The sequence below is a fragment of the Oryctolagus cuniculus genome, chromosome 9 (genome assembly GCF_051225735.1).
Source record: "Oryctolagus cuniculus isolate XC-2025 breed Fujian yellow rabbit chromosome 9, ASM5122573v1, whole genome shotgun sequence".
Lineage (NCBI taxonomy): Eukaryota > Metazoa > Chordata > Mammalia > Lagomorpha > Leporidae > Oryctolagus > Oryctolagus cuniculus.
Window position 1 is genome coordinate 92,348,553 of NC_142875.1, and position 23,382 is coordinate 92,371,934.

Below are 23,382 nucleotides of genomic sequence, written 5' to 3' on the forward strand. Positions count from 1 at the left end.
TGACTGTTGGAGGCATTTGGGGGTTGAACTATAGGATGAGAGTGCTCTTGTTCTGCCTCTCGAATAAACAAATAAATAAAATAAACAGAGGCTGGATTGTTGTGCCGAAGGTTAAGCCACCACTTGAAATGCTAGCAGCTCATAATGGAATGCCAGATTGAGTCATGGATCCTCTGCTTCTGATCTGACTCCCTTCTAAGGAGCATGCAAAAGCAGAGGATGATGGCCCAGGTACCTAGGCCCAAACAATCCATCTGAGAGACCTGGATGTAGTTCTGGGCTTTGGCCCGGCCCAACCCTGGCCATTGTGGCTATTTAGAGAATGAACCAGTGGGTGAAGGTCTCTTGCTTTCTCTTTTTCCCTCCCTCCCTCTTCCCCTCTGTTACCCTGCCTTTCAAATAAAGAAATAAATCTTAAAAACAATAAATAAATAGAATGCACTGTAGCAAGTTTTACAAGTGAAGGGTAAGAAAAGCTTCTGCACTGCAAAGGAAACACTCAACAAAGTGGAGAGGCAAGGACAGAATGGGAGAAAATATTTGCAAACTATGCAACTAATACAGGATTAATATCCAGACTCTATAAAGAGCTCAAGAAACTCAACAACAACAAAACAAACAATCCAGTTAAGAAATGGGCACAGAACAGGAAAAGGTATTTTTTAAAGGATTAAATATAAATGGCCAACAAACACATGAAAAAATGCTCAGGATCACTAGCCATCAGAAAAATCCAAATCAAAACCATCACTTCTAATTCCTCTAGAAGTTCTCACAACTGAGTAGAGTAGAGAGAATGGTGAAAATCTGGAAAATCTCTTGTGTGTCGTAAGTGAGGAACCTGGCTAAAATCATGTAACATGACAGAGTTAAGGGCTTCAGAGAGGTCTGAGACCTTAAGCCTGCAGCTGTAATGCTTTCTACGGGATTTAAGATTTCCTTGATCACCTTTCAATAGCACTATACATGCAAGTAATGTGGGTAGTTGGATAATGGAAGAAAACTGTTGGAGAATGGAGACTTAGTGAGTTAAAAAAGGAAATACATCAGAGTACTGAAAAGAGAGGGCAAGGGCTGGTGTTGTGGCGCAGCGGGTTAAAGCCTTGGCCTGAAGTGCCAGCATCCCATAAGGGCGCCGGTTCGAGTTTCGGCTGCTCCTCTTCCAGTCCAGCTCTCTGCTATTGTCTGGGATAGCAGTACGATATGGCCCAAGTCCTTGAGCCCCTGCACCCATGTGGAAGACCTGGAAGAAGTCCTGGCTCCTGGCTTTGGGTCGGCGCAGCTCCAGCCATTGTGGCCATCTGGGGAGTGAACCAGCAGATGGAAGACCTCTCTCTCTGTCTCTCCCTCTCTCTGTAACTCTGTCTTTCAAATAAATAAAATAAATCTTCAAAAAAAAAAAAAAGAGGGAAAAAAGGATAAACAATTGTGATGAAAGGATGGAATATTCAGGAGCTGGTGTTGTGGCATAGTGGGTTATGGTCTCAGCTGCTCCACTTCTCATCCTACTCCCTCTAATGTACCTGGGAAAGCAGTGGAAGATGGTCCAAGTACTTGGGACCCAACATCCATGTAGGAGACCCAGATGGAGTTTCTGGCTCCTGGCTTTGGTCCAGTCCCAACCATCAGGGCCATTTGGGGTATGCACCAGCAGATGGAAGATCTCTCTCTCTCTCTCCCCCTCCCCCCTCCCTCTAATTCTGCATTTCAAAAAAAAGAAAGAGAAAATGGAATATTCAAACAAATTTTAAAGATTTATTTTATTTATTTTAAAGTCAGAGTTACACACAGAGAGAAGGAGAGTCAGAGAGAGAGAGAGAGAGAGAGGTCTTCCATCCGCTGGTTCACTCCCCAATTGGCCGCAACGGCTGCAGCTGTGCTGATCTGAAGACAGGAGCCAGGAGTTTCTTCCAGGTCTCACATGCAAGTGCAGGGGCCCAAGGACTTGGGCCATCCTCCACTGCTTTCCCAGGTCATAGCAGAGAGCCGGATTGGAAGTGGAGCAGCCGGGACTCAAACCGGCACTCATATAAGATGCTGGCACTGCAGGCAGTGGCTTTACCCACTATGCAACAGCGCTGGCCCAAATTTAAAACTGCATCTCCAGAAGCTCTTCAGTTCTACAGGATTAAAAGACTCAACATGTGGTTGTAAGAATTATAGGCCACTTGAATCAAAGAGACTAACTTGCCAATTTGGGACAATGGAATTAGTTGAATAGAGGAACTCATTAAATGTGGGCAAATGATTTCAAGGTGGGTAGATGACAGTTATAGGGAGGTGATAGTGGTTGGTATTGTGGCACAATTAGTTAAGTCGCTGCCTCCAATGCTTGCATCCCATATTGTCACTGGTTCATGTCCCAGTTGCTCTATTTCTAATCCACCTCCCTTGCTAATGCACCTGGGAGAGAAGCAGAAGATGGCCCAAGTACATGGACCCCTGCCACCCATGTGGGAAACCCAAAGGAGTTCTAGGCTCCTCCCTTCGGCCTAGCCTAGCCCTGGCCACTGTGGCCATTTGGGTAGTGAACCAGCAGATGGAAGATATATCCCTCCTACTCTCTCTGTAGCTCTCTGCCTTTCAAATAAATAAATATTTTTTTAAAAAAGAGGTGAAACAGGGGCTGGCACTATGGCCTGCAGTACCGACATCCCATTTGGGCACCAGCTCGAGTCCTGGCTGCTCTACTTCCAATCCAGCTCTCTGCTATGGCCTGGGAAAGCAGTAGAAGATGGTCTGAGTCCTTGGGCCCCTGCACCTGAATGGGAGACCTGGAAGAAGCTCCTGGCTCTTAGCTTTGGATTGGTACAGCTCTGAGCACCGTGGCCATCTGGGGAGTGAACCAGAATAGAAGAACCCTCTTTCTCTATCTCTCTGCCTCTGCCTCTTTTTAACTCTGCCTTTCAAATAAATAAATAAATATTAAAGAAAAGAGAGGATATATCTGAATAAAACACCCTCAAATGATAAAGAACAAAAAACTGAATGCATCAGTAGAAAGCTAGCCAAACACCCAGGCTGTGGGAGATGAAGCAATAAAGGAAGTGGTTTTAGTTTTTAAGGCAATGTGTTAATCAAACTGTGGGTTTTAAAATGCTAAAGCATTTAAAATTTAATATTAAATTTTAATGTTAAAATTTAATATTAAAATAGGCCATAGAATCAATTTTGTGGCCTGAAAGCTAGGAATGGAAAAACAACTAGAATAAATTTAGCAATGTTTTGTGAAATTTTTCCCACTTTATTTTCACAATTTCATAAATATGTACTTATATAACAGGTCATGATATAAAATGATACTTCTCTTACTGTGGTCATTAGCAAAGAAGTTTGAAAAAGAGTGTTCAAAGAGAACAGAGAGTTCCCTAGAAGTGCCTTTCAAGTTCTTCCCAGGGAAACAGGTAAAGCAGGCATGGTGGGAACCGTGGCAAACTGAAATGTGCATGTCCCAACCAAAGCAGCCAGCTCCAACTGACAGATGTCAGAGGGGAAAATGAGCCCATCATTACCAGATTTACTCATTTTGCAAAGACAAAAATCTGGTTTTCTATATAAAGTCTCTGTTTTTGCTGTTGTGAGAGGTCTTCTGGGCTGGACCTTGCATGCAGCCTTTTTTTTTTTTTTTTTTGTCATTTCTGACTCAGGGTAAGGAGATAGCAGGATATTCTGTGAAGAGTGTAGAAAAGTTAGTTAATAGGTAGGAGCAATTTTATTTATATGGAAAAGGAATGAAGATGTAATGGAAATGAATGAGACTCTAACAGTGGAGGGTGACCTAGGGAAGGAAGGCCAGAGAAATTCGTATGTGGGAAGCCCACTAGAACTTAGTGACTCAGTAAGACACAAGATTAAAGGGATCCAAACATAAAATTATCTAAATGTCTCCCTAAGACCTCTTCCTTCCAATTCTCCTGGCAGATACATGGCTTTAGATAGAGGTGGTTTTTAACTTCCTTACAAAACATTATACCAACAAATCCTTATTCTGTACCTTGGTACACTGGTAGATACACAAAGATTCAATTATAACACAGGATGCTGCTTCCATGCCAACACCTCATGTAAGCAAAGCCACCATCATCTTTGGGAAATGTTTGTCCAATTACTTGAATACATTACTGAAGTCTTCCATTATATTTTCATTTTAAAAGAATGAACAAAATAGAGAAGAAATTCTGATACTAGTAAATGACAACTGATACAAAGACAAACAATGATGTATACCAAAAGCACTATTCTTTGGCCTCAAATATGGAACATGTGCCAGTCAAATGTGTCACTGTGGGGAGAAAAAAGTAAACAACATGTATGAAATATATAGTTGATATGTTATAGCTAAAATTAACTAATTAAGGATCCAACCTTTTTTTGGCTGAAAATGAGCCTCACAATAAAGCATTTGAATCTATCATAAACTGATTTTTCAAAAGATACTATAGATAAATATAGATGTAGGAAACAGATTTTCTTCATAAAAATAAGAAATATTATTAATGAATAATTTATTTAATAAATATTTTATTTATTAATATTCCTTATTTATCCAGTCATAGTTACTTTTAATGAAAATTACTTTATACTTTATCATCTGACTATTGTCCTATAGATTTCACCTTCATTTGTGGTTATTTTCCTAAGTAATTATACATTTTTAAAAAATTTATTTATTTATTTGAAAGTCAGAGTTACACAGAGAGAGAAGGAGAGCCAGAGAGAGAGAGGTCTTCTATCCGCTGGTTCACTCCCCAGTTGGCTGCAACAGTTGGAGTTGTGCCAATCTGAAGCCAGGAGCCAGGAGCTTCCTCCAGGTCTCCCACACAGGTACAGGGGCCCAAGGACTTGGGCCATCTTCCACTGCTTTACCAGGCCACAGCAGAGAGCTGGATCAGAGGTGGAGCAGCCAGGTCTTGAACCAGGTCCATATGGGATGCCAGCACTGCAGGCGTTAGTTTAACCTGCTATGCCACAGCACCGGCCCCAGTAATTATAATTTATTTTAACCTACTTACCTATTGTTGTTCTGTTTTTTCCAACTAGCCAGCAATGGTAGCTGAAAAGTGAGAGGACGCTGATGAAGAACATTGCAGACACAAAGAAAAGAAAAAGTACGTGGAATTTTGCACGTGTATCTGTTAGTTCATTCTGAGGAAAGATAAAAGAAAAGTTACTTTTGAGGACAATCAACCTCCAAAAAATAACTTATACATTGCCCAATATCTTATTGAATCATCTAAAAATTTCCCAGGCTTAAAGAATAATAAAACAAATTAGATAATACATCCCAAAGCAACAACTGCAAAAGCAAAGAATTGGTATTATTAAAGCAGGTTGCTTATCTAAGAGGTTAGAAAGAGTCATTTTAAAGTTATTCTTAAACATTTAAAGATATTATCATTACTTTCAGTAATAAATGAAAAGATGGACTCTTCTACCCAACATCTTTCTTTTGTGGTTTATGCAATGAGCTTTTCCCAACATGGAAGATACACAAAGGTTCCCTTCATCTTTGCTAAAGTATTTACTTATTTTAATTATATATGCTGCTAAGTCATATTTAAGTTTTATTTTTCTAATAAAAATCCGTATCTTCAGAACACCATTGCAAAGCTACCCAGGCCCTTAGATGCTTTGATTCCTACTTTTTTATTTATCCTTGTCTCATTTCTATAAAGCCTTTTTAGGTAATTGGCAATTGTGATAAATAAATTTATTAAAAGGTATTAATGAATGAAAAGAGTTTCTCTGTTATCCCTTCTTATGGCTACACACATTTTTCAGAAGCCAAGTTTTAACCTAAATGAAATTAGTATCTATCAATAGAAGGAAGAGGGAAGCTTTAAATGTTAAAGTAAAATGATTCAGAAAATCACCTACCCCACCAGAACAAGAGAACAAGAGGCTGTCTTGTTGACTTAAAAAGTGTTCCACAGACTAAAAGGAAGGTTGTTGGTACTAGATTATCCTAACATTTCTCTCTTTCTTTTTCTAAGTAACCACTATACTCTCTAAACACATTAAGTGATTCTTCTCTATTGCCATCTTGTGAAGGAAACTTTTATGAAGTATATTCATTATAAATGTCACAAAGAGATCATGAGAATGTCATGGCAATGATGTATTTTACCTTTGGACAATTCTCTGTAGATTTCCTGCGGCAAAGCTTGTGCAAATAGAGACAATGTATTAAGAAACCAGTTTTTATACAAAAGTACCCTGAACATGAGGTTCTATAAATCCTTTATGTTCTGAAGTAACACTAAGAGGTGGCTCTCTAACAACCATCTAAAACATTTTCTCACAAATCAAAAAAGCAGACAAGAACATTTAGCTTTTCAAACACATTTCAGGTACCCTTTAATTACACAGTTCCCACGAAGTTTTTAAACAGATATTTTCTAAGAAAGAATAAAATGTTTTAGCAATTATTTAAAAAACTTCTGATTGGTAGTTGCCAGAAAGTAGATCTGATGACCTCTTACCACCCTTGTTCCTCTGGGACACTGCACAGGAGCCCGTGACGCCTGCTGGCTGCTGTCAATACTCGCCCTGCCACCAATTCTCTGCTCCGCAAGCACAGTGATGCTTCTACAGGTTAGAGTACATTACTCTTGGGCTCAGCACCTAAATCTCAGTAACTAAGCCACTGCCCCTCCAACATTCCCCAAAGCCTTGCGTCACTTGTGGCCCCCACTCCTTCAGTCTCTGTCTTGCTCATTCTTCCCCCTACAGAAGCCTCCTTGCTGCTGCTCAAATAAGCCAGGGACACCTGCCACTGTCCCCTCTACAAGTGCTCTTCTCTCACACAGCCACTCTTCTCCTTCAAGTCTTTGCTCAGGTCAAATCCTACCTTCTTCAAGAGGACTCTTCTTAACACTGTAATCTGGGCCACACTCCCTTAGCAGGATCTACTTTCGTTTTTTTAATTTGACAGGTAGAGTAATAGGCAGTGAGAGAGAGACAGGAAGAGAAAGGTTTTCCTTGTGTTGGTTCACCCTCCAAACGGCTGCGCCGATCCGAAGCCAGGAGCCAGGTGCCTCCTCCCCGTCTCCCATGCAGGTGCAGGGCCCAAGCACTTGGGCCATCCTCCATTGCCCTCCCAGGCCACAGTAGAGAGCCGGACTGGAAGAGGAGCAACCCGGACCAGAAATCAGCGCCCATATGGGATGCCGGCGCCACAGGCGCCAGCCCCAGGATCTACTTTCACTATGTCTCAGGAGTCAGCTCTGCGGATGGCGTTAAGATATTCGTGTTCTTCCTAGCTCCGGCTTCTCATTCTAGCTTCCTGCTAAAAGGCACCCTGGGAGGCAGCCACCTCTAGTTCTTGAGTCCCTGCAACCCACGTGGGAGACCTAGAGTTCTAGGCTCCTGGCTCCACTCAGTCCAGCCTAGTCATTGTGCACATTTGGGGAGTGAACCAGCGGGTGGAGTGTGCTCTCTCTCTAATAGAAAATTCAAAACTGTTTAAAAGTTAGCTCTGCAAAGACGGAACTGTTTGTTCACTGATTCAAGGGTGCTTCAAAAAGTTCACGGAGGGGCTAGTGTTGTGGTGCAGAAGGCTAAGCCACTGTCGGCTGTGCCGAGGAGTCCCGGCTGCTCCACTTCCAATCTAGCTCCCTGCTAGAGAGCCTGGGAAAGCAGTGGAGGATGGTCTAGGTGCTTGGGCCCCTACAACCATGTGGGAGACCCACATGAAGCTCCAGGCTCCTAGCTTTGGTCTGGCCCAGTCCTGGCTGTTGCTACCCTGTGGGGAGTGAATCAGTAGGTGGAAGATCTCTCTCTCTCTGAAACCTAGGCCCTTTTTTTTTTTTTTTTTTTTTTAATATTAACTTATTTATTTGAAAGGCCGAGTTACAGAGAGGCTGAGGCAGAGAGAGGTCGGTTTTCCATCCGCTGGTTCACTCCCCAAGTGGCCGCAATGGCCAGAGCTGGGCTGATCTGAAGCCAGGAGCCAGGAGCTTCTTCAGGGTCTCCCACATGGGTGCAGGGGCCAAGGACTTCTACTGCTTTCCCAGGCCAAAGCAGAGAGCTGGATTGGGAGTGGAGGAGCCGGGACTCAAACCAGTGCCCATATGGGATGCTGGCAATGCAGGCAGCAGCTTTACTCGCTAGGCCACAGTGCCCTGAAACCTAGCCTTTCAAATAAATAAAATAAATCTCAAAAAAAAAAAAATGTGGAAAATGGAATTAAAAGACAAGTTTATTTTGGTGCAAAAAATTTTTGAAATCTATACAGTTTTTTTTTTTTGTCCCCATCAGATACATATTGTATATCTTAAGTCCCTAGATACTGTATGGCACAAGTACAAAATAAATATTTGTGGCATGAAGGAAGAAGATAAATTCAACTTTACTAGTCTTACTCATGATGAACCTTAAAAAGTTAACACCTGGTATTAAATACCCCAACTTTAAAAACCTAGTGAGTTTTTAAAAGTAAATATCCTTCTGACATGTATTAGATACTTCCTGGAAATATAACTGTGCTTGATGATGCAGGTCTTTAATTATGTTTTTCCCAACTGTAACTATATGAATGGCAAGTTACAGTGGTAAATATGTAGGTGTTGGAACAGACAGACCTAAAATTAAACTCTGCCTTTCTGTACTCTAGAGCCTGCTGAAGTTACTCAAGCTGGCCAGTGCGACTGTTTACCCTGCCTCCCTGCACAGTACTGCTCTGGCCTTCGCTCCTTCCACCTCCAGAACTTGACCCCAGCGCTTCCTGTCACCATGTGCTCCCTTCTTTGGGGCCTGTGAGTAGCACACTATCTTTTCAGTGGAACTATATCCTCTGATCTGTCGGCTTCACCATTTATTACCTGAATAATAATATTAAGACCTACATTTTTAAACATCTTCATAGGGTTTTTAGAAAGAGTAAATATGAAAGTACTTTTTAACAACATAACATGTCTGGGGCCAGCGCCAGCAGGTTAACACCCTGGCCTGAAGCGTTGGCATCCCATATGGGCACCGGTTTGAGGCTCGGCTGCTTCACTTCTGATCCAGCTGTCTGCTATGGCCTGGGAAAGCAGTAGAAGATGGCCCAAGCCCTTGGGCCCCTGCACCTGCGTGGGAGACCCGGAAGAAGCTCCTGGCTCCTGATTTCGGATCGGCGCAGCTCCGGCTGTTGCAGCCAATTGGGGAGTGAACCACTGGATGGAAGACCTCTCTCTCTCTCTCTCTCATTCTGCCTCTCCTCTCTGTGTAACTCTTTCAAATAAATAAATAAATCTTTTAAAAAAGCCAACATAATATGTCCTTCAAAATCAATGATTTAAATGCAAAGATGAAAACAAAAGTATCAGAAGGAAACATGGATGAGTATTTAATAACTTTACACTGAATAGACCCATAAATAAAAATAACTGCTTTAAACATTTAAACTTTGGTTACATAAAAACAGAACAAAACAAAACAGGGTTAGAATACACAAAAAACAAATACAGAAAACATGCTTGCAACCCACTTCAGAAAAAGGCTTAATATATTTAGGTATTTCTCATGTACTCTGCATGAGTCCTATGTGCATTGCAAATATCTTTTTCCAATTTGTAGCTTACCTTTCATTCTAAAAGTTGACTTTTTATTAACACTCATAATTTAGAAATTATTTATTTGAAAGGCAGACAGACAGAAAGAGTGAGAAATACAGATTAATCTTCCATTCTCTGGATCACTCCCCAAATGTCAGCAATAACCAGGGCTGGGCCCGGGAGAAGCCAGAAGCCCAGAATTCAATCTGGGTCTCCCACATAGGTGGCAAGGACCCAGATACTTACATTCTCTACTGTCTCCCAGGATGCCTATTGGCAGGAAGTTGGATGGGAAGTGGAGCTGAGACTAGAACCCAGTGACTCTGACATAGGACACAGGCATCCCAAGCAGTGACTTAACCACCATGCTAAACTCTTGCCCCAAAGCTCTTAAATTTTAGTGAAGTCTAATTCATTGATCATTTCTTCTATGGTTAGCAATTCCTATGTTCTTTTTAAGAAACCCTAATGAGGCCAGCACTGTGGTACAACAGGTTAAGCCACCATCTGCAGTGCTGGCATCCTATATGGGTACAGGCTTGAGTCCTGGCTGCCCTCTTCCAATCCAGCTTTCTGTTAATCTGTCTAGGAAAGCAGCAGAAGATACCCCAATTGTCTGGGGCCTGTACCCACGTGGAAGACCAGGAAGAAGCTCTTGACTCCTGACTTCGGCTTGGCCCAAGCCCCAGCCCTTGCAGCCATTTGGGGAGTGGACCAGCGGATGGAAGATCTCTCTCTCTCTGTAACTCCGACTTTCAAATAATAAATAAATCCTTTTTTTTTTTTTTTAAAGAAACCCTCACACACACCAAAGTCCAGAATGAATATTAGTACTGTTAATATAAGAATAGGTCTCATATGTAAATACAAAAGTCTACTAGAAAAAAAGGGCAAAGAACACAAACAGGAAGTTCATACAAAAGACAAGTTAGTGGTTAATGAGCATACACTTAAGGATAGGCAAAATAAATTAGATTTTTCTCATAAGTTAACAAGCTCTGAACTTCAGAAAGGGAAAGGATAAAGACAGGGATGTAGGAGACAGACAGTCTAAACCATGTTTGTGATTAGGAGTAGGAATGATTTAAAGCACAGTGAATTGGGAAAAACAAAATCAAAAACATATACTGAATGCTTTCTATGTATCACATATTAACACTAATCTTCACATCAATCCAGAGACAAATATTACTCCAAATTTTAAAAATGAGAGAACAAAAAACAAATGTTTACATATCTTGACCGTGGCCTATTCCTTCACTCAGCATACAGTCAAAACCTACTGTGAGCCAGGCGTTTTCTAGGTGCTTGGGATACATCAAGGGACAGAAGAGATAGTAATCCTTGCCCTCATGGAACTTAGACCTTAGGGAATAAAATAATTTTTAAATATAAAGAGGCTACTATTTTTTTTGGTAATATGCAACCCTGATTTTAGACTAAGGGAATTAAGGGAATAACATTTGCTCAAAGATGAAATTAACTTTTCTAGCCTGGCAGCTGAGAGGTTAGCATAGATTTTGTTCTCATTAAATCAGATAAACACGGGATGAACAATGGACAGAGAAGATAATGAGGTTGGTTTGAGAAATGCTGATTTTTATGATGCCTTCATGTCTGATGGTTCAATAAATAGCAAATGGTAACTGAGCACAAAGGCTTGGACAGTGTCAAGAGCTAGGGCTAAAGAGACTGTGAAAGCCACAAGGGGACAAGGGGACACGGGGACACGTAAGCACCCAGAAACACATTACAGAGAAGCAAGAAAGTGGCACCGAAGGACAACAGCTACATTTAAGGAGGCTGACAGGGATGGGATGGAAATCAGATATGGGATGAATAATATTTTGAAAGGCAGAGAATTTTAATGGAGATAGTTTTATTTTAAAATGCACGAGTAAAATCAAACAATGCCAAAAAGCAATTAAAGAAAAATAGCAGTTCTCTGCCCGACCCCTGAGTGGCAGTTAACTTTCAGGGCCTCTGGTAGTTTCTTCTATATATTTACATATTAAATTTATATATTTCCATAGTAAAAAATAAAAAATTAAACCGAATATCTAATTTTAATGGATTACTATTTGTACATGGTATACAAAATTTAACAGGTAATGGTGAAAAGCATGTCTCTGTAATTGTCCTTCTTAGAAGCAAATACTGTCAGTGATTTTTTAATGCATTCTTCCAGAGAAGACATATACAACTATATATTTGTGTTATTTTTCTGTAGAAATTGAAGCATGCTGTAAGCATTCTTTCGTGCCTTATTTCTTTTACATGTAACACATCTCAAAGATCACTTCACATTATTTGTCATAAAGGACTTCCTTATTCTTTCTTAAGCAACACTGTAGTCTTCTGTGTGTGTGTGTGTGTAAAATAATAATTTAGTCCCTTGTTAATAAGACATTTGATTTTTTTTTTCAATTACTAAACATGAAAAACAATGCTTTAGTGTTGTGGCACAGCAGGTAAAGCCACCACCTGTGATGCCGGCATCCCGTATAAGTACCGGTTCATGGCTGAGTTGCTCCACTTTCGATACAGCTCTCTGCTAATGGCCTGGGAAAAGCAGCAGAAGATGGCCCATGCTTGGGCCCCGACACCCAGAGGGAGACCTAGATGAGGATCCTGACTTCGGCCTGCCTCAGCCCCGGACATTTCAGCCATCTGGGGAGTATACCAGCAGGTGGAAAATCTGTCTCTTCCTCTCTAACTCTGACCTTCAAATAAATAAGTCAGTCTTAAAAAAACAAACAATGCTGTAAATTTTATAGTCAGGAGGTAGATTAATGGTTGCATGGGGCTGTGGATCTCACTGTCACTACTGTAAACTGCAGTAAGACGCAGCAACTCCAAGAGTAATTCCTGTCTTAAAACTGACGTTGTTATTTGGGTGTGGCTGAAAATAACGGGCCACTACGAAAACTTCCACTTTTGTTTAATATACATTAACTTACACCTAAATGTGTATCTGAAGGTAAATGTAGCTGTCTGCTCTCTGATCCATAAACTCTCACTAGCAGAAGTAAAGTATATCCACTTGAGCCGGCGTTGTGGCATAGCAGGTTAAGCAGTGGCCTGCGATGCCAGCTCCCTGCTAATGCGCCTGGAAAAGCAGCAGCAGATGGCCCACCTGGGAGACCTGGGGAGAGTTCCAGGCTCCGGGCTTCAGCCTGGCCCAGCCCCAGACATTGCAGCCATTTGGGGAATAAGTAGCAGATGGAAGATCTCCCTCTAGTTGTCTCTCCCTCTCTCTCTGTAATTCTGCCTTTCAAATAAACAATTTTTTTTTTAAAGTATATCTACTTGTAACAAAGAATCAAGTAATTCTTTAGGAATATAAACATCTTAAGAAAAAGTCTCAAATACATGTTTAAGTAGAAAAAGACTTACCGTCCAAAATTTAATAAAGTACTCTAAAACCGTTGTAGCCACAAAAAGGCAATATAATAAGGAATACAATAAAAACAGCATGAAGAATTTGTAATTAGAAAATCCCACACAGTTATTCACCCTAGAAGAATAAAGAAAGTCACACTATAAAAATAAGAAAAATTACAAATTCACAGACATAGAAAGCAGATGAGAGTTGCCAAGGGCTGGTGGGAGGGGTAAGGGGAGTTGTTTAATGAGAACAGTTTCAGTTTTATAAGAGGAAAAAGTTCTGGAGATTTACACAGCAGTGTAAATATACTTAACACTATTGAACTGTATATTCAGAAATGGTTAAAATGTTAAAATTTATGTTTTTTTAAACCATAATAGAAAAAGAAAACAAATCAGAAAACTTTTATCATTATTACTTGGAAGTAGGTCATTTAGGAAATAGGGAGTAGTGTCTTAACTGTGCATGTGTGTTTTTAATAAATTCTATAAAGAACTTTGGAATTTTAGTGTTAATACTTAATACACTGCTATTAAGGTTAATAATATCAGAAGACATTTTTAAAGGAAAATATTTAATATAAATACTCTTCTATACATACATATATATGTATATAAGCAGATCAATCTTAATACCTATAAGTAATTAAATCAACCTTTAAAATTTAGGAACATTGAGATAAAACACTCTAAATTCTCTCCTTCCCACCTTTCCATCCCTTATACATGAATTTTATTTTATACATACCAAGGACAGTGATGATCCATCTTAAGAATACATCTAAGAAACAAATAAGCATAAGAAAATTCATGCAGAAAAAGCTTCCTAATACTAATTTTCCACATATTTTTGTTTGACTTAAAATTTCCCCTTTCATACTGTATTTCAGAGAGCCAGACCAGAAACATCAGGTTAGGGATAATTTCTGGTATTTCCACAAGTATCTCAGAGGTTATGATTTTTCACACTGGGAATTCAACTGAGAATTTCCAGTTGTCTTGGACTGTATCCAATGACTTTAATTCTCAGATTTGATGGGCAATACTGGGGCACATTAGATAGGACCAGCTTACAAACTGGCTGAAAGAGGTGCAATATAATACAGATGTGATCCTTATGCTATTTTAAACATGTGCAAGTCATGAAAATACAACTAGAAGCAACTATGTCAAAATACTAACACTAATGAGCTTATTTTTAATATTTTATCCTATGGGTAAGAACTGCATTTTTATAATAAGGAACAAAAGCAAACCCAAAATTTGCCTCCCTACTATTATATGTATTCTACATTTGTATAAAGTTAGACCACAAATCACCTCAAATAATGTGACAAATTAGAGGGCTAACACTCAGCAGTCAAGCAGCCTGTCTAACCAGAAATCAAATTCACAAATCAAAGATTCACAAAGCAAAGATCTTTGAACACACTCATGACCTTCTCACACAGGTAGGAATGCTATACTCCTTCAAATTTTTCTGAGAAAACTCACAAATGGTAACTGAAGATAAATACTTTAGTGGATTTTTGGGTTTTAACTATAAGCATTAATAATAACAAGAAAGAGGCCAGTGCTGTGGCTTAGCAGGTAAAGCCACTGCCTGCAGCACCAGCATCCCCAATGGCACCATCCTAGCTGCTCCTCTTCCAATCCAGCTCTGCTATGGCCAGGGAAAGCAGTGGAAGATGGCCTAAGTGCTGGGGCTCCTGCACCCACATGGGAGACCTAGAAGAAGCTCCTGGCTTCTGGTATCAGATCTGCTCAGCTCCTGATGTTGTGAACATCTGGGGAGTGAATCAATGGGTCGAAGACCTCTCATTCTCTCTGCCTCTGTCTCTGTGTAATTCAGCCTTTCAAATAAATGAATAAATCTTTTAAAAATTATAAATAGGGCATCTTCAAAAAGTTCATGGAAAATACATACTATGAAAAATTATTGCATGGATTCCAAAACATTTTAAAAATCAAAATGAACATTTTTAATGCCATTTTTTCCACAAATTTTTTGAAGTACTCTCATGTTTAAGCATAAACATAGAAAGTATATTTAAAGTTAAAATTCTATAAACTGGTAGAGAAACTGTTATCATCAAAGATTACTTCTGGGAATATTCTACTTTACATAAATATTTTTGTTAGCACTGTATGCATAGCAAATAATGAGGGAAAATGATGTGTTTTTGATTAAATGTTCCTTCCCCTTTCATTCTCTTGTCACTAATCTCCAGTGCGAGGTTTAGATGAAAACAAATGAGTGAGGAGCACTTACGTGTCACAGGCTGAGCAGTGATGTGCCCGGTCAGGTTTAATCAGCTGACACTTTTCACAGTATCTGATAGCTACAGGAAAGGAGTCAAAGGAAGATGTTGACTATAAAACTTGATTTTTAAAAATAAACAACTCTAGGAAACTAACAACTAATAATTTTAAAATAATATCAAAATACACCAGAGAGCTTGTCAATCAAAATGTTAAGAGATAGATGAGGGGCCGGTGCTGTGGTGTAGAGGGTAAAGCCACTGTCTGCAGTGCTGGCATCCCATATGGGCACCCGTTTCAGTCCCTGCTGCTCCACTTCCGATCCAGCTCTCTGCTATGGCCTGGCAAAGCAGTACAAGATGGCACAAGTCCTTACCAGCTTGTGAGATTTGGACAATGAACTACTCTGTAAGAGCATTAATTTCCTAATCTGTTAATAAAAGTATATCAAGTGGAAATGTTATTGTATTAAAACCAAATCTGGGACATCAGATTTGTGGGGAGCAGCTCGGACTAGACTGTTACTGGAATTAAGACTTATTCTATGCATCTGCTCTCCCACAATATGGCGCTGGGAGAGAAGTAAACAGCTTCCGCACAGCTGCCTCCAGTTCAACCAATTAACTGTAGGACTTGCTCCTGATTGGAGGAGAGCAGCGTACTCGGCGTGTGGGCAGCCGAGTTGGGATTGGCGGAGGAGGACTATAAAGGAGGAGAGAGACGGCATGCACCAGGAACATCTATGGGGAACATCTAGCTGAAGGAACACCTGTGCAGCCCCCCAGAGAGCCGGCCGGCAGTGTGCCGCTCCCTCGCGGAAGTGGGGAATGTGGCAGGGGGAACTGCCCTTCCACGGAGGTGGAAGGGACGGCAGCCAACCCGGGAAGAACCAGCAGCAAACCCGGGGAGGGCCGAGCAGACAAAAGAACAGCGCAGGGTCCTGTGTCGTTCCTCCACGAAGACGGGGAGCGACATAATGGTGCCGTGACTCGGATAGGAAGCCTAGGCAGGGTTCAGTGTCGTTCCTCCACGAAGAGGGGGAGCGACATAATGGTGCCGTGACTCGGATAGGAAGCCTAGGCAGGGTTTAGTGTCGTTCCTCCACGAAGAGGGGGAGCGACATAATGGTGCCGTGACTCGGATATGAAGCCTAGGCAGGGCTTTGTGTCGTTCCTCCACGAAGAGGGGGAGCGACATAATGGTGCCGTGACTCGGATAGGAAACCTAGGACGGATAGGAAACCTAGCTCGGATAGGAAACCTAGGACGGATATGAAACTTAGGAGGGAAGAAACGGGAAGAACTGGGAAAATACCGGAGGGAGAGACTAGCAAACAGCCTAGGGAAAAGCCGGACGAAAAAGGAGCCGGAAGAAGCTATTGAAAGCCTAGGCATAGACTCAGATACGGACTACGGGGGGAAGCTGGGAGAAATCTCTAAGGTCGAAAGCGAAAGTGAAAGCTAGAACAAACAGACTCGGACGCGGACTGTGGGGAGAGGCCAGGAGAAATGAGGGAGGAATATCGTTGGAGGAAAGCTTGGGGAAACATACCGGGTAGAGAAAAATGTTAGGGAAATTGAAGCCGCGGGGGGCAGGCCAAGGCGGACACGAAAGCCACTTTGGGGTTCTCAAGTTAGCCCGGGAATAGGGGGCGAAAAGTTGAAACTAGAAGCTGAAACGTGAGCCTGGTTGGGATCCGTCTGATTAGCCCGGGGAGCAAAGGACGGGAAGCCAAACCGTGGGGCGGAGACGTACGCTGGGTTGAATTCGCCAGGCTAGCCCGGGGAACTTGGATTGAATGCTAGTGGTGGAGACGCAAGCTACACTGTGTTACTCGCGGAAGCCACCGCGTGCAGAGAGAGCACGGGGCGTGAATAGATAGGGAACGCTGGCGTAGGCCGTGGTTCAGACGCGAAAGGGTTAAGCGTGGAGACCGCGGAGCGCGCGAAGCCGAGCCGCGCAAAGCCGGGAAGCTGCGTAGATGAGAGAGGCGCGCGGGCTGAAGCGGCGCAGAGCCGGGAACCCGCCGGCGGGGCGAGGTGCCGGAAAGCTGCGGGGATAAGAGAAACAGAAGTTTAGAAGTAAAAGAGAAATAGGAATGTTGGCAGACAGAAGTAAAATGGGAGAAATAGAAATGCCCGGAGATAGAGAAATAGAGAAAAATAAGGCCTCCCCTCAACATGCCAATTAGAAGGCTTGGATTCGGTCTGCCTAATCAAGTGAGGCGATGAGCACCTGCGGGCAGCTCGCAGCTTATGAGCTGCAGGTCACCGAAGATAGGCACGAACCAACACTAATAAGTCTCCCCCACAATAAGGCAATGAGAAGGCTTGGATTCGGTTTGCCTGATAGGTCTTGTAAGTCCCCTGCAGGCAGAGCAGAGCATGCGCTGCAGGGCACCGAACACAGGCACGCATCAGCGCCTAAAAACCTCCTCACAACATGGCGAAGAGAGGACCCGGATTCGGTTTGCCTGATGGATAGGACTTGTAAGAGCCTGTGGCAACTCTAGCAAGTAGAGCAGAGTGTGTGCTGCGGGACACCGAAGACAGGCGCGTATCAACGCCAAAAAAAATAAAAAGAAAGGGGGATCTGTGGGGAGCAGCTCGGACTAGACTGTTACTGGAATTAAGACTTATTCTATGCATCTGCTCTCCCACAATATGGCGCTGGGAGAGAAGTAAACAGCTTCCGCACAGCTGCCTCCAGTTCAACCAATTAACTGTAGGACTTGCTCCTGATTGGAGGAGAGCAGCGTACTCGGCGTGTGGGCAGCCGAGTTGGGATTGGCGGAGGAGGACTATAAAGGAGGAGAGAGACGGCATGCACCAGGAACATCTATGGGGAACATCTAGCTGAAGGGAACCCGTGCAGCCCCCGAGAGAACCGGCCGGCGGTGTGCCGCTCCCCTGCGGAAGTGGGGAATGTGGCCAGGGGGAACTGCCCTTCCACGGAGGTGGAAGGGATAGTAGCCAACCCGGGAAGAACCAGCAGCAAACCCGGGGAGGGCCGAGCAGACGAAAGAACAGCGCAGGGTCCTGTGTCGTTCCTCCACGAAGAGGGGGAGCGACATAATGGTGCCGTGACTCGGATATGAAGCCTAGGCAGGGCTTAGTGTCGTTCCTCCACGAAGAGGGGGAGCGACAAGATTCTCAACGAATTAACTATAATCATTATGACAGTACTACTATTAATAATACTTATTTTATCATTATTTTGCTATTATGTCTGATAAAAATTAAGTCATACTTTAAGATGGGGAAAATCAGTCAAAGAGAGAAAACCAGGAAGATTTCAAAATGTACCACAGGGGCCGGCGCTGTGGCACACCTGGTTAAGCTGCCACTTGTGACACTGGTACCCCATCTAAGAGAGGTTTGAGTAACAGCGGCTTCATTTCTGATCTAGCTCCCTGCTAACATGCCTGGGAAAGCAGCGGAAGATGGCCTGAGTGCTTGCGCCCCTGCCACTCATGAAGGAGACCCGGCTGAGTTCCATGCTCCTGACTGTGGTCTGGCTCAGCCCTAGCTGTTGCAGCCATTTGGGGGGTAAAAAAGATCTTTCTCTCTCTCTCTCTTTCCCCCTCCTTCCCTATCCCTCCCTCCTCTCTCTGTAACTTTCCTTTCAAATAAATATTTTTTTAAAAAGAAAATATATCCACAGCTATCATGGAGCACACCTAGGAAAAGATTCATTGAACACCTATTTAGTGAGATACTTTGTAAGAACCATGGGAGAAATTCCTGACCATTAGGGGCTTAGAATAAAGTCAGAAGGTGAGAGAGAGAACATAAATAACTATGTAGCAGTGATTTGTGATCTGCAAGGTAAGGATTTGTGAAGTTCAGAGTAGACTTTAAAGACCATTTCTTGGGGCAGCCATTTGGCACAGCAGTTAAGATGCCATTTGGGATCCCATATGCTAACGTCCCATATATGAGTGCCTGGGTCCAAGTCCTGACTCTGCTACTGATTCCAGCTTCCTGCTAACATGCATCCTGGCAGACAACAGGTGATGGTTCAAGTAGTTGGGTCCCTGCCACCAGTGGGAGACCTGGATTAGCTTCCAGGCTCCTGGCTGTGGCCTGGCCCTCTCTGGGCTATTGTGGGCATTCAGGGAGTGAACCAGTGGATGGAAGATCGGTGTCTCTCTCTCTACCTTATGAATACATTTTTTAAAAAGCTGTATGATGTTATGGTTATAAAAAAATGAAAAATCATTTCTTGTGAAAGCAAACAGAAATAGGTTTAAAAAAGATAGATGTTGGGAGCTGGCATTGTGATGTAGCAGGTGATACAGCTGCCAGGGACACCACCATCCTAAATGGGTGCTGGTTTGTGTCCTAGCTGCTCCATCCAACTCCCTGCTAATGGCCTGGCAAAAGCAGAGAAAGACAGCCAAATGTTTGGTCCCTGCCACCCATGTGGGAGACCCTGATGAAACTTCTGGCTTTGGCCTGGCCCAGTGCTGGCTGTTGCAGCCATCTGGGGAGTGAACCAGCAGATGGGAGATGTCTCCTCTCTCTCTCTCTCTGTTAACTAATAAATCTTTAAAAAAAAAAAAAAATGTTGACTGAGAACTTTAAACTGGACTTTGGGAGGAGGCAATAATCTAACAGAGAGAGAAGACATTAAAAAGGTGGGGAAGGGCAGGGACTTAGCACAATGTAGAGCACAGAATCAATGAGGAAAACAGTGGGGCAAAACTCAAGACAGTGGGATCCAGACTGCAGTCAGGAGAAGGTTTAGAAGGACTCATTTTGCTTTCTTAATAACAAACGTCCACATGGTTCCAAAAAAGCACAACTCAGTGCAAAGTCTCTTCCATGCCTGTACTCTAGCTCTCAAGTTCCCAGAGTGAAGACAGCTCCATTATCTTCTACTAATCCTGATGTGTGAAAGGCCCAATGTATGCCCATATATGTATTTCTGTAACTTCAGTTTTGAAAGAATAAACAGGTATTACTTTTGTAGTAAAAAAAAAAAAAAGAGAGAGAGAGAGAGAGAAACTCGCACGCAGTTTGGAATTCTAAGCAGTGGGAATGCAGTATAAAACGGCACACAGGAGCTCAGGCTCCTCGTGGGAGTCAGAGAGAAGGAGGAATCCCAGACGTGGCCACCTCATTGTGCCGCATTCTCTACAATGGGCACAAGTGCAATACTTCTCTCAGAGTTGTTACAAAGGTCAAATACGCACAGATAAAGTACTTAGAGCACAATCTGCTGTGATACTTGATAGCATTAAACAAATCAGAGAGAAGTCACTATAATCACTGACAAGTAAGGAAGCTTCAAGAGTCACGTTTTCACATCAGTGGCTCCTTTGTTATTATTATTTTTAAAGATTTATTTATTTGACAGGCAGAGTGACAGAGAGAGGGAGGGAGAGACAGAGTAGATCTGCTGATTTATTCCCCCAATGGCCACAAAGTTAAGGCTGGTCCTGGCAGAAGTCAGAAGCCTGATACCCTGAGGCTCCCAGGGGGTGGCAAGGGTCTAAGTACTTGGGCCATCCTTCCTTCCCAAGCACATTAGCAGGGAGCCTGCTCAGAAGTGGAGCAGCAGGTAATGTGCCTGGGAAAGCAGTGGAAGATGGCCCAAGTACTTGGGCCCCTACAACCATGTGGAAGACCTGGATGAAGCTCCTGGCTCCTGGCTTTGGCCTGGCTCACTTCTGGCCGTTACAGACATTCGGAGAGTGAAACAGCAGATGGATGATCTCTCTCTGTATCTCCTTTTCTCTCTGTAACTGCCTTCCAAATAAACAAATAAGTCTAAAAAAGGGGGGGGGGGGCACTATGGCATAGTGGGTAAAGCTGCCACCTGCAGTGCTAGCATCCCATATGGGTACTGGTTCGAGTCCCAGCTGCTCCACTTCTGATCCGGTTTTCTGCTATGGCCTAGGAAAGCAGCAGAAGATGGCTCAGGTCGTTGGGCCCCTGCACCTGCGTGGGAAACCAGAAGAAGCTCCTAGCTCCTGGCTTTGGATCGGCACATCTCCGGCTGTTGCGGCCAACTGGGGAATGAACCAGTGGATGGAAGACCTCTCCTATCTGTGTAACTCTGACTTTCAAATAAATAAATAAATCTTAAAAAAAAAAAAAGTGGAGCAGCAAGGACTTGAATTGGTACTTGGATTCCAGGGTTTCAAGTGGCACTTACTTGGTTCTTTACTTTCTAAAGAACATGCACTGCTCTGAAAATCAGATGTATCTGCTATGAATGAGTTGCTCTGAAAATGACATGTGTCCCGTATTCTGTACCATATCCCAGAGGCCCATAAATCTTGGACCTTGAGTTAAACACACCTAATCTACAGAACTGCAATTACTAATAATTAAAAAGAATTATTTTAAATGAAAATTATTTTAAATTAGTGATCATTTACTGTAAATGAATGTACTGGAAATTTATTATTACATGCCAAAATCTGCACCAAGTGCTTTATGTGTATTGTTTAATTTAATGCTTCCACTAACTCAGAGATGTAGATAGTATCCTCCTTTTGAAGTGAGGAAACTAAGGCTTAGAAAATTTAAGTGACTTGCACCGCACTAGCATTGGAAAAGCTGGGGTTTGATCAAAAATAACGTTTTTGTTCTATATCTTAGTATATTAATTATGCAAAAAGACAGTATTATAACTGCATTAAAATTAAAAGTCAAAGACCCCCTCCTCCTGAAGCTTACGGACACTTCAATTTTTCTGCAGTCCCAATTTGTACACGACCACACAAAGGCAAAGCTCCTTCTATTTCTATCTGAAGCTGAGAAGCCCAATGGGTGCTGAGTTGGAGCACCTGGATTTAAATCCCTGTTTTCCCACATATGACCTGTATGACCTTGACCAAGGTACTTAACCTTGTGACTACAGTATCTTCCTTACACAGTTGTTGTGAAGTTTAAATTTCAAGCGTACAAAGCAATTAAAACAGACTAATTGTTACGCTGTGATGATTTTGTTATTTGAACCAATTAGTTAGGTTTACAATACACATGTGAAAACAATTTCTTATACTTAAATGACTAGGTTGGTCACTCATAGGCTGTTCCCCATCACAAGGATAAAACCTAAGGAAAGGAAGCTGATGTTAACAGTTTTTAGGTCAATGAGGGCAGTGCTACAGGAAGGAACACCACGCTAGCTCTCAGAATAATAGCTTTATAGCTCTGAACAAATTTCCTCCCCATTGTGTCTTTTACTTCTCCTCTGCTGAGCAAAGTCTTGATTTTATTACTTTGGTGATGACATATCATATTCAAATTCAAACTAAAATTTCCAACTGATGGTTTACTAAGAAGAGCAACTGAAATTTTTAGCCTTAATGGTTGAGGAAAAAAAATAAGCAAAGGAAAAGTTTATATTAAATTGACTCTTAAACAAATTATGATTTTATTTATACATGTGTATCTGAAACACTATAGAAGACACAGAAAACAGAAAATTTTGTTCTTGAAGCTATTTATGGCAATCATAGTATCCATTTAACAGTCAAACCATGGAAACATATATTGGCAGGAATAAATCTATTTTAAAAATCCTTTGGAAAGGAAAGTTTAAAATTTCTTTCTTACTTCTTGAAGCTGATGTTGTATAGATAGGTAAATCTCTTGCTACCCGTCTCAAAATTTCTTGTTGTCTTTCTTGGCTGAATTCCTTTTCATAACGTTCCTTTTCAGAATTTGACAAGTAGAACTATGAAAGGAGAGAGAACTATTAAAAATTTTTAAATGCCATGATGTTAACTATAATTCTTAGAAAAACTGCTATTGACTTTGGAAACGTATATTCATTAAACAAAAGTTAAAAAAAAAAAAAAAAAAGAAAAACTGCTATTGAAAACAAAAAATAAAAAAAAAACCCTATTTTGCTTTACTAAGGCAAAATTTGACTTCAAATTTCTTTAAGAAGTAAATCAAATACATTTTAACCAAAAGCATGTACCTTTGACACATTAAAAAATATTTGCCATCTATACTAATAATAGCAAAGACATGAATTAAGTATTTTTGCATCTTTATTTTTAATAGTTAAAATTAAATTCCTCTAAAAGAAAAAAAGGTTTAATATACATTTTCTATTAGTAAAAATATTTTTGTTTAAAAGTTGTTACCAAAAATCTTTCAATTTTTGGAAGAATGTTGAAAGACTTGCTTCCTTTGGAGAACAGGCTAAGTCAAGGTAATGGGGTCCC

General features: G+C 41.7%; 1 protein-coding gene and 1 long non-coding RNA gene across 32 annotated transcripts in view; one reads left to right on the plus strand and one right to left on the minus strand.

Moving 5' to 3' along the window:
* ZDHHC20 (zDHHC palmitoyltransferase 20) overlaps positions 1-23,382 on the minus strand; it is an 82,787-nt gene that overhangs the window by 15,202 nt on the left and 44,203 nt on the right. For 18 of the 31 annotated variants that reach the window (XR_011378908.2, XR_011378909.2, XR_016213388.1 and 15 more), the window contains 6 exons: positions 22,763-22,883; positions 15,199-15,268; positions 13,675-13,707; positions 12,936-13,056; positions 6,128-6,163; positions 5,013-5,145 (listed from right to left, as the gene is read on the minus strand). Coding sequence is in view for 21 of the 31 variants with exons in the window: in XM_089304384.1 (XP_089160510.1) it covers positions 5,013-5,145; positions 6,128-6,163; positions 12,936-13,056; positions 13,675-13,707; positions 15,199-15,268; positions 22,763-22,883 (514 nt within the window). In the remaining 10 variants the exon portion in view is untranslated. The remainder of the gene's footprint in view (positions 1-5,012; positions 5,146-6,127; positions 6,164-12,935; positions 13,057-13,674; positions 13,708-15,198; positions 15,269-22,762; positions 22,884-23,382) is intronic. The other 13 variants (XR_011378913.2, XR_007921211.3, XR_011378912.2 and 10 more) reach the window with 1 other exon arrangement.
* LOC149124665 (uncharacterized) lies at positions 8,613-9,253 on the plus strand. Its single transcript, XR_016213392.1, has 2 exons — positions 8,613-8,756; positions 9,013-9,253. It is a non-coding gene; the product is annotated as an uncharacterized LOC149124665 (long non-coding RNA).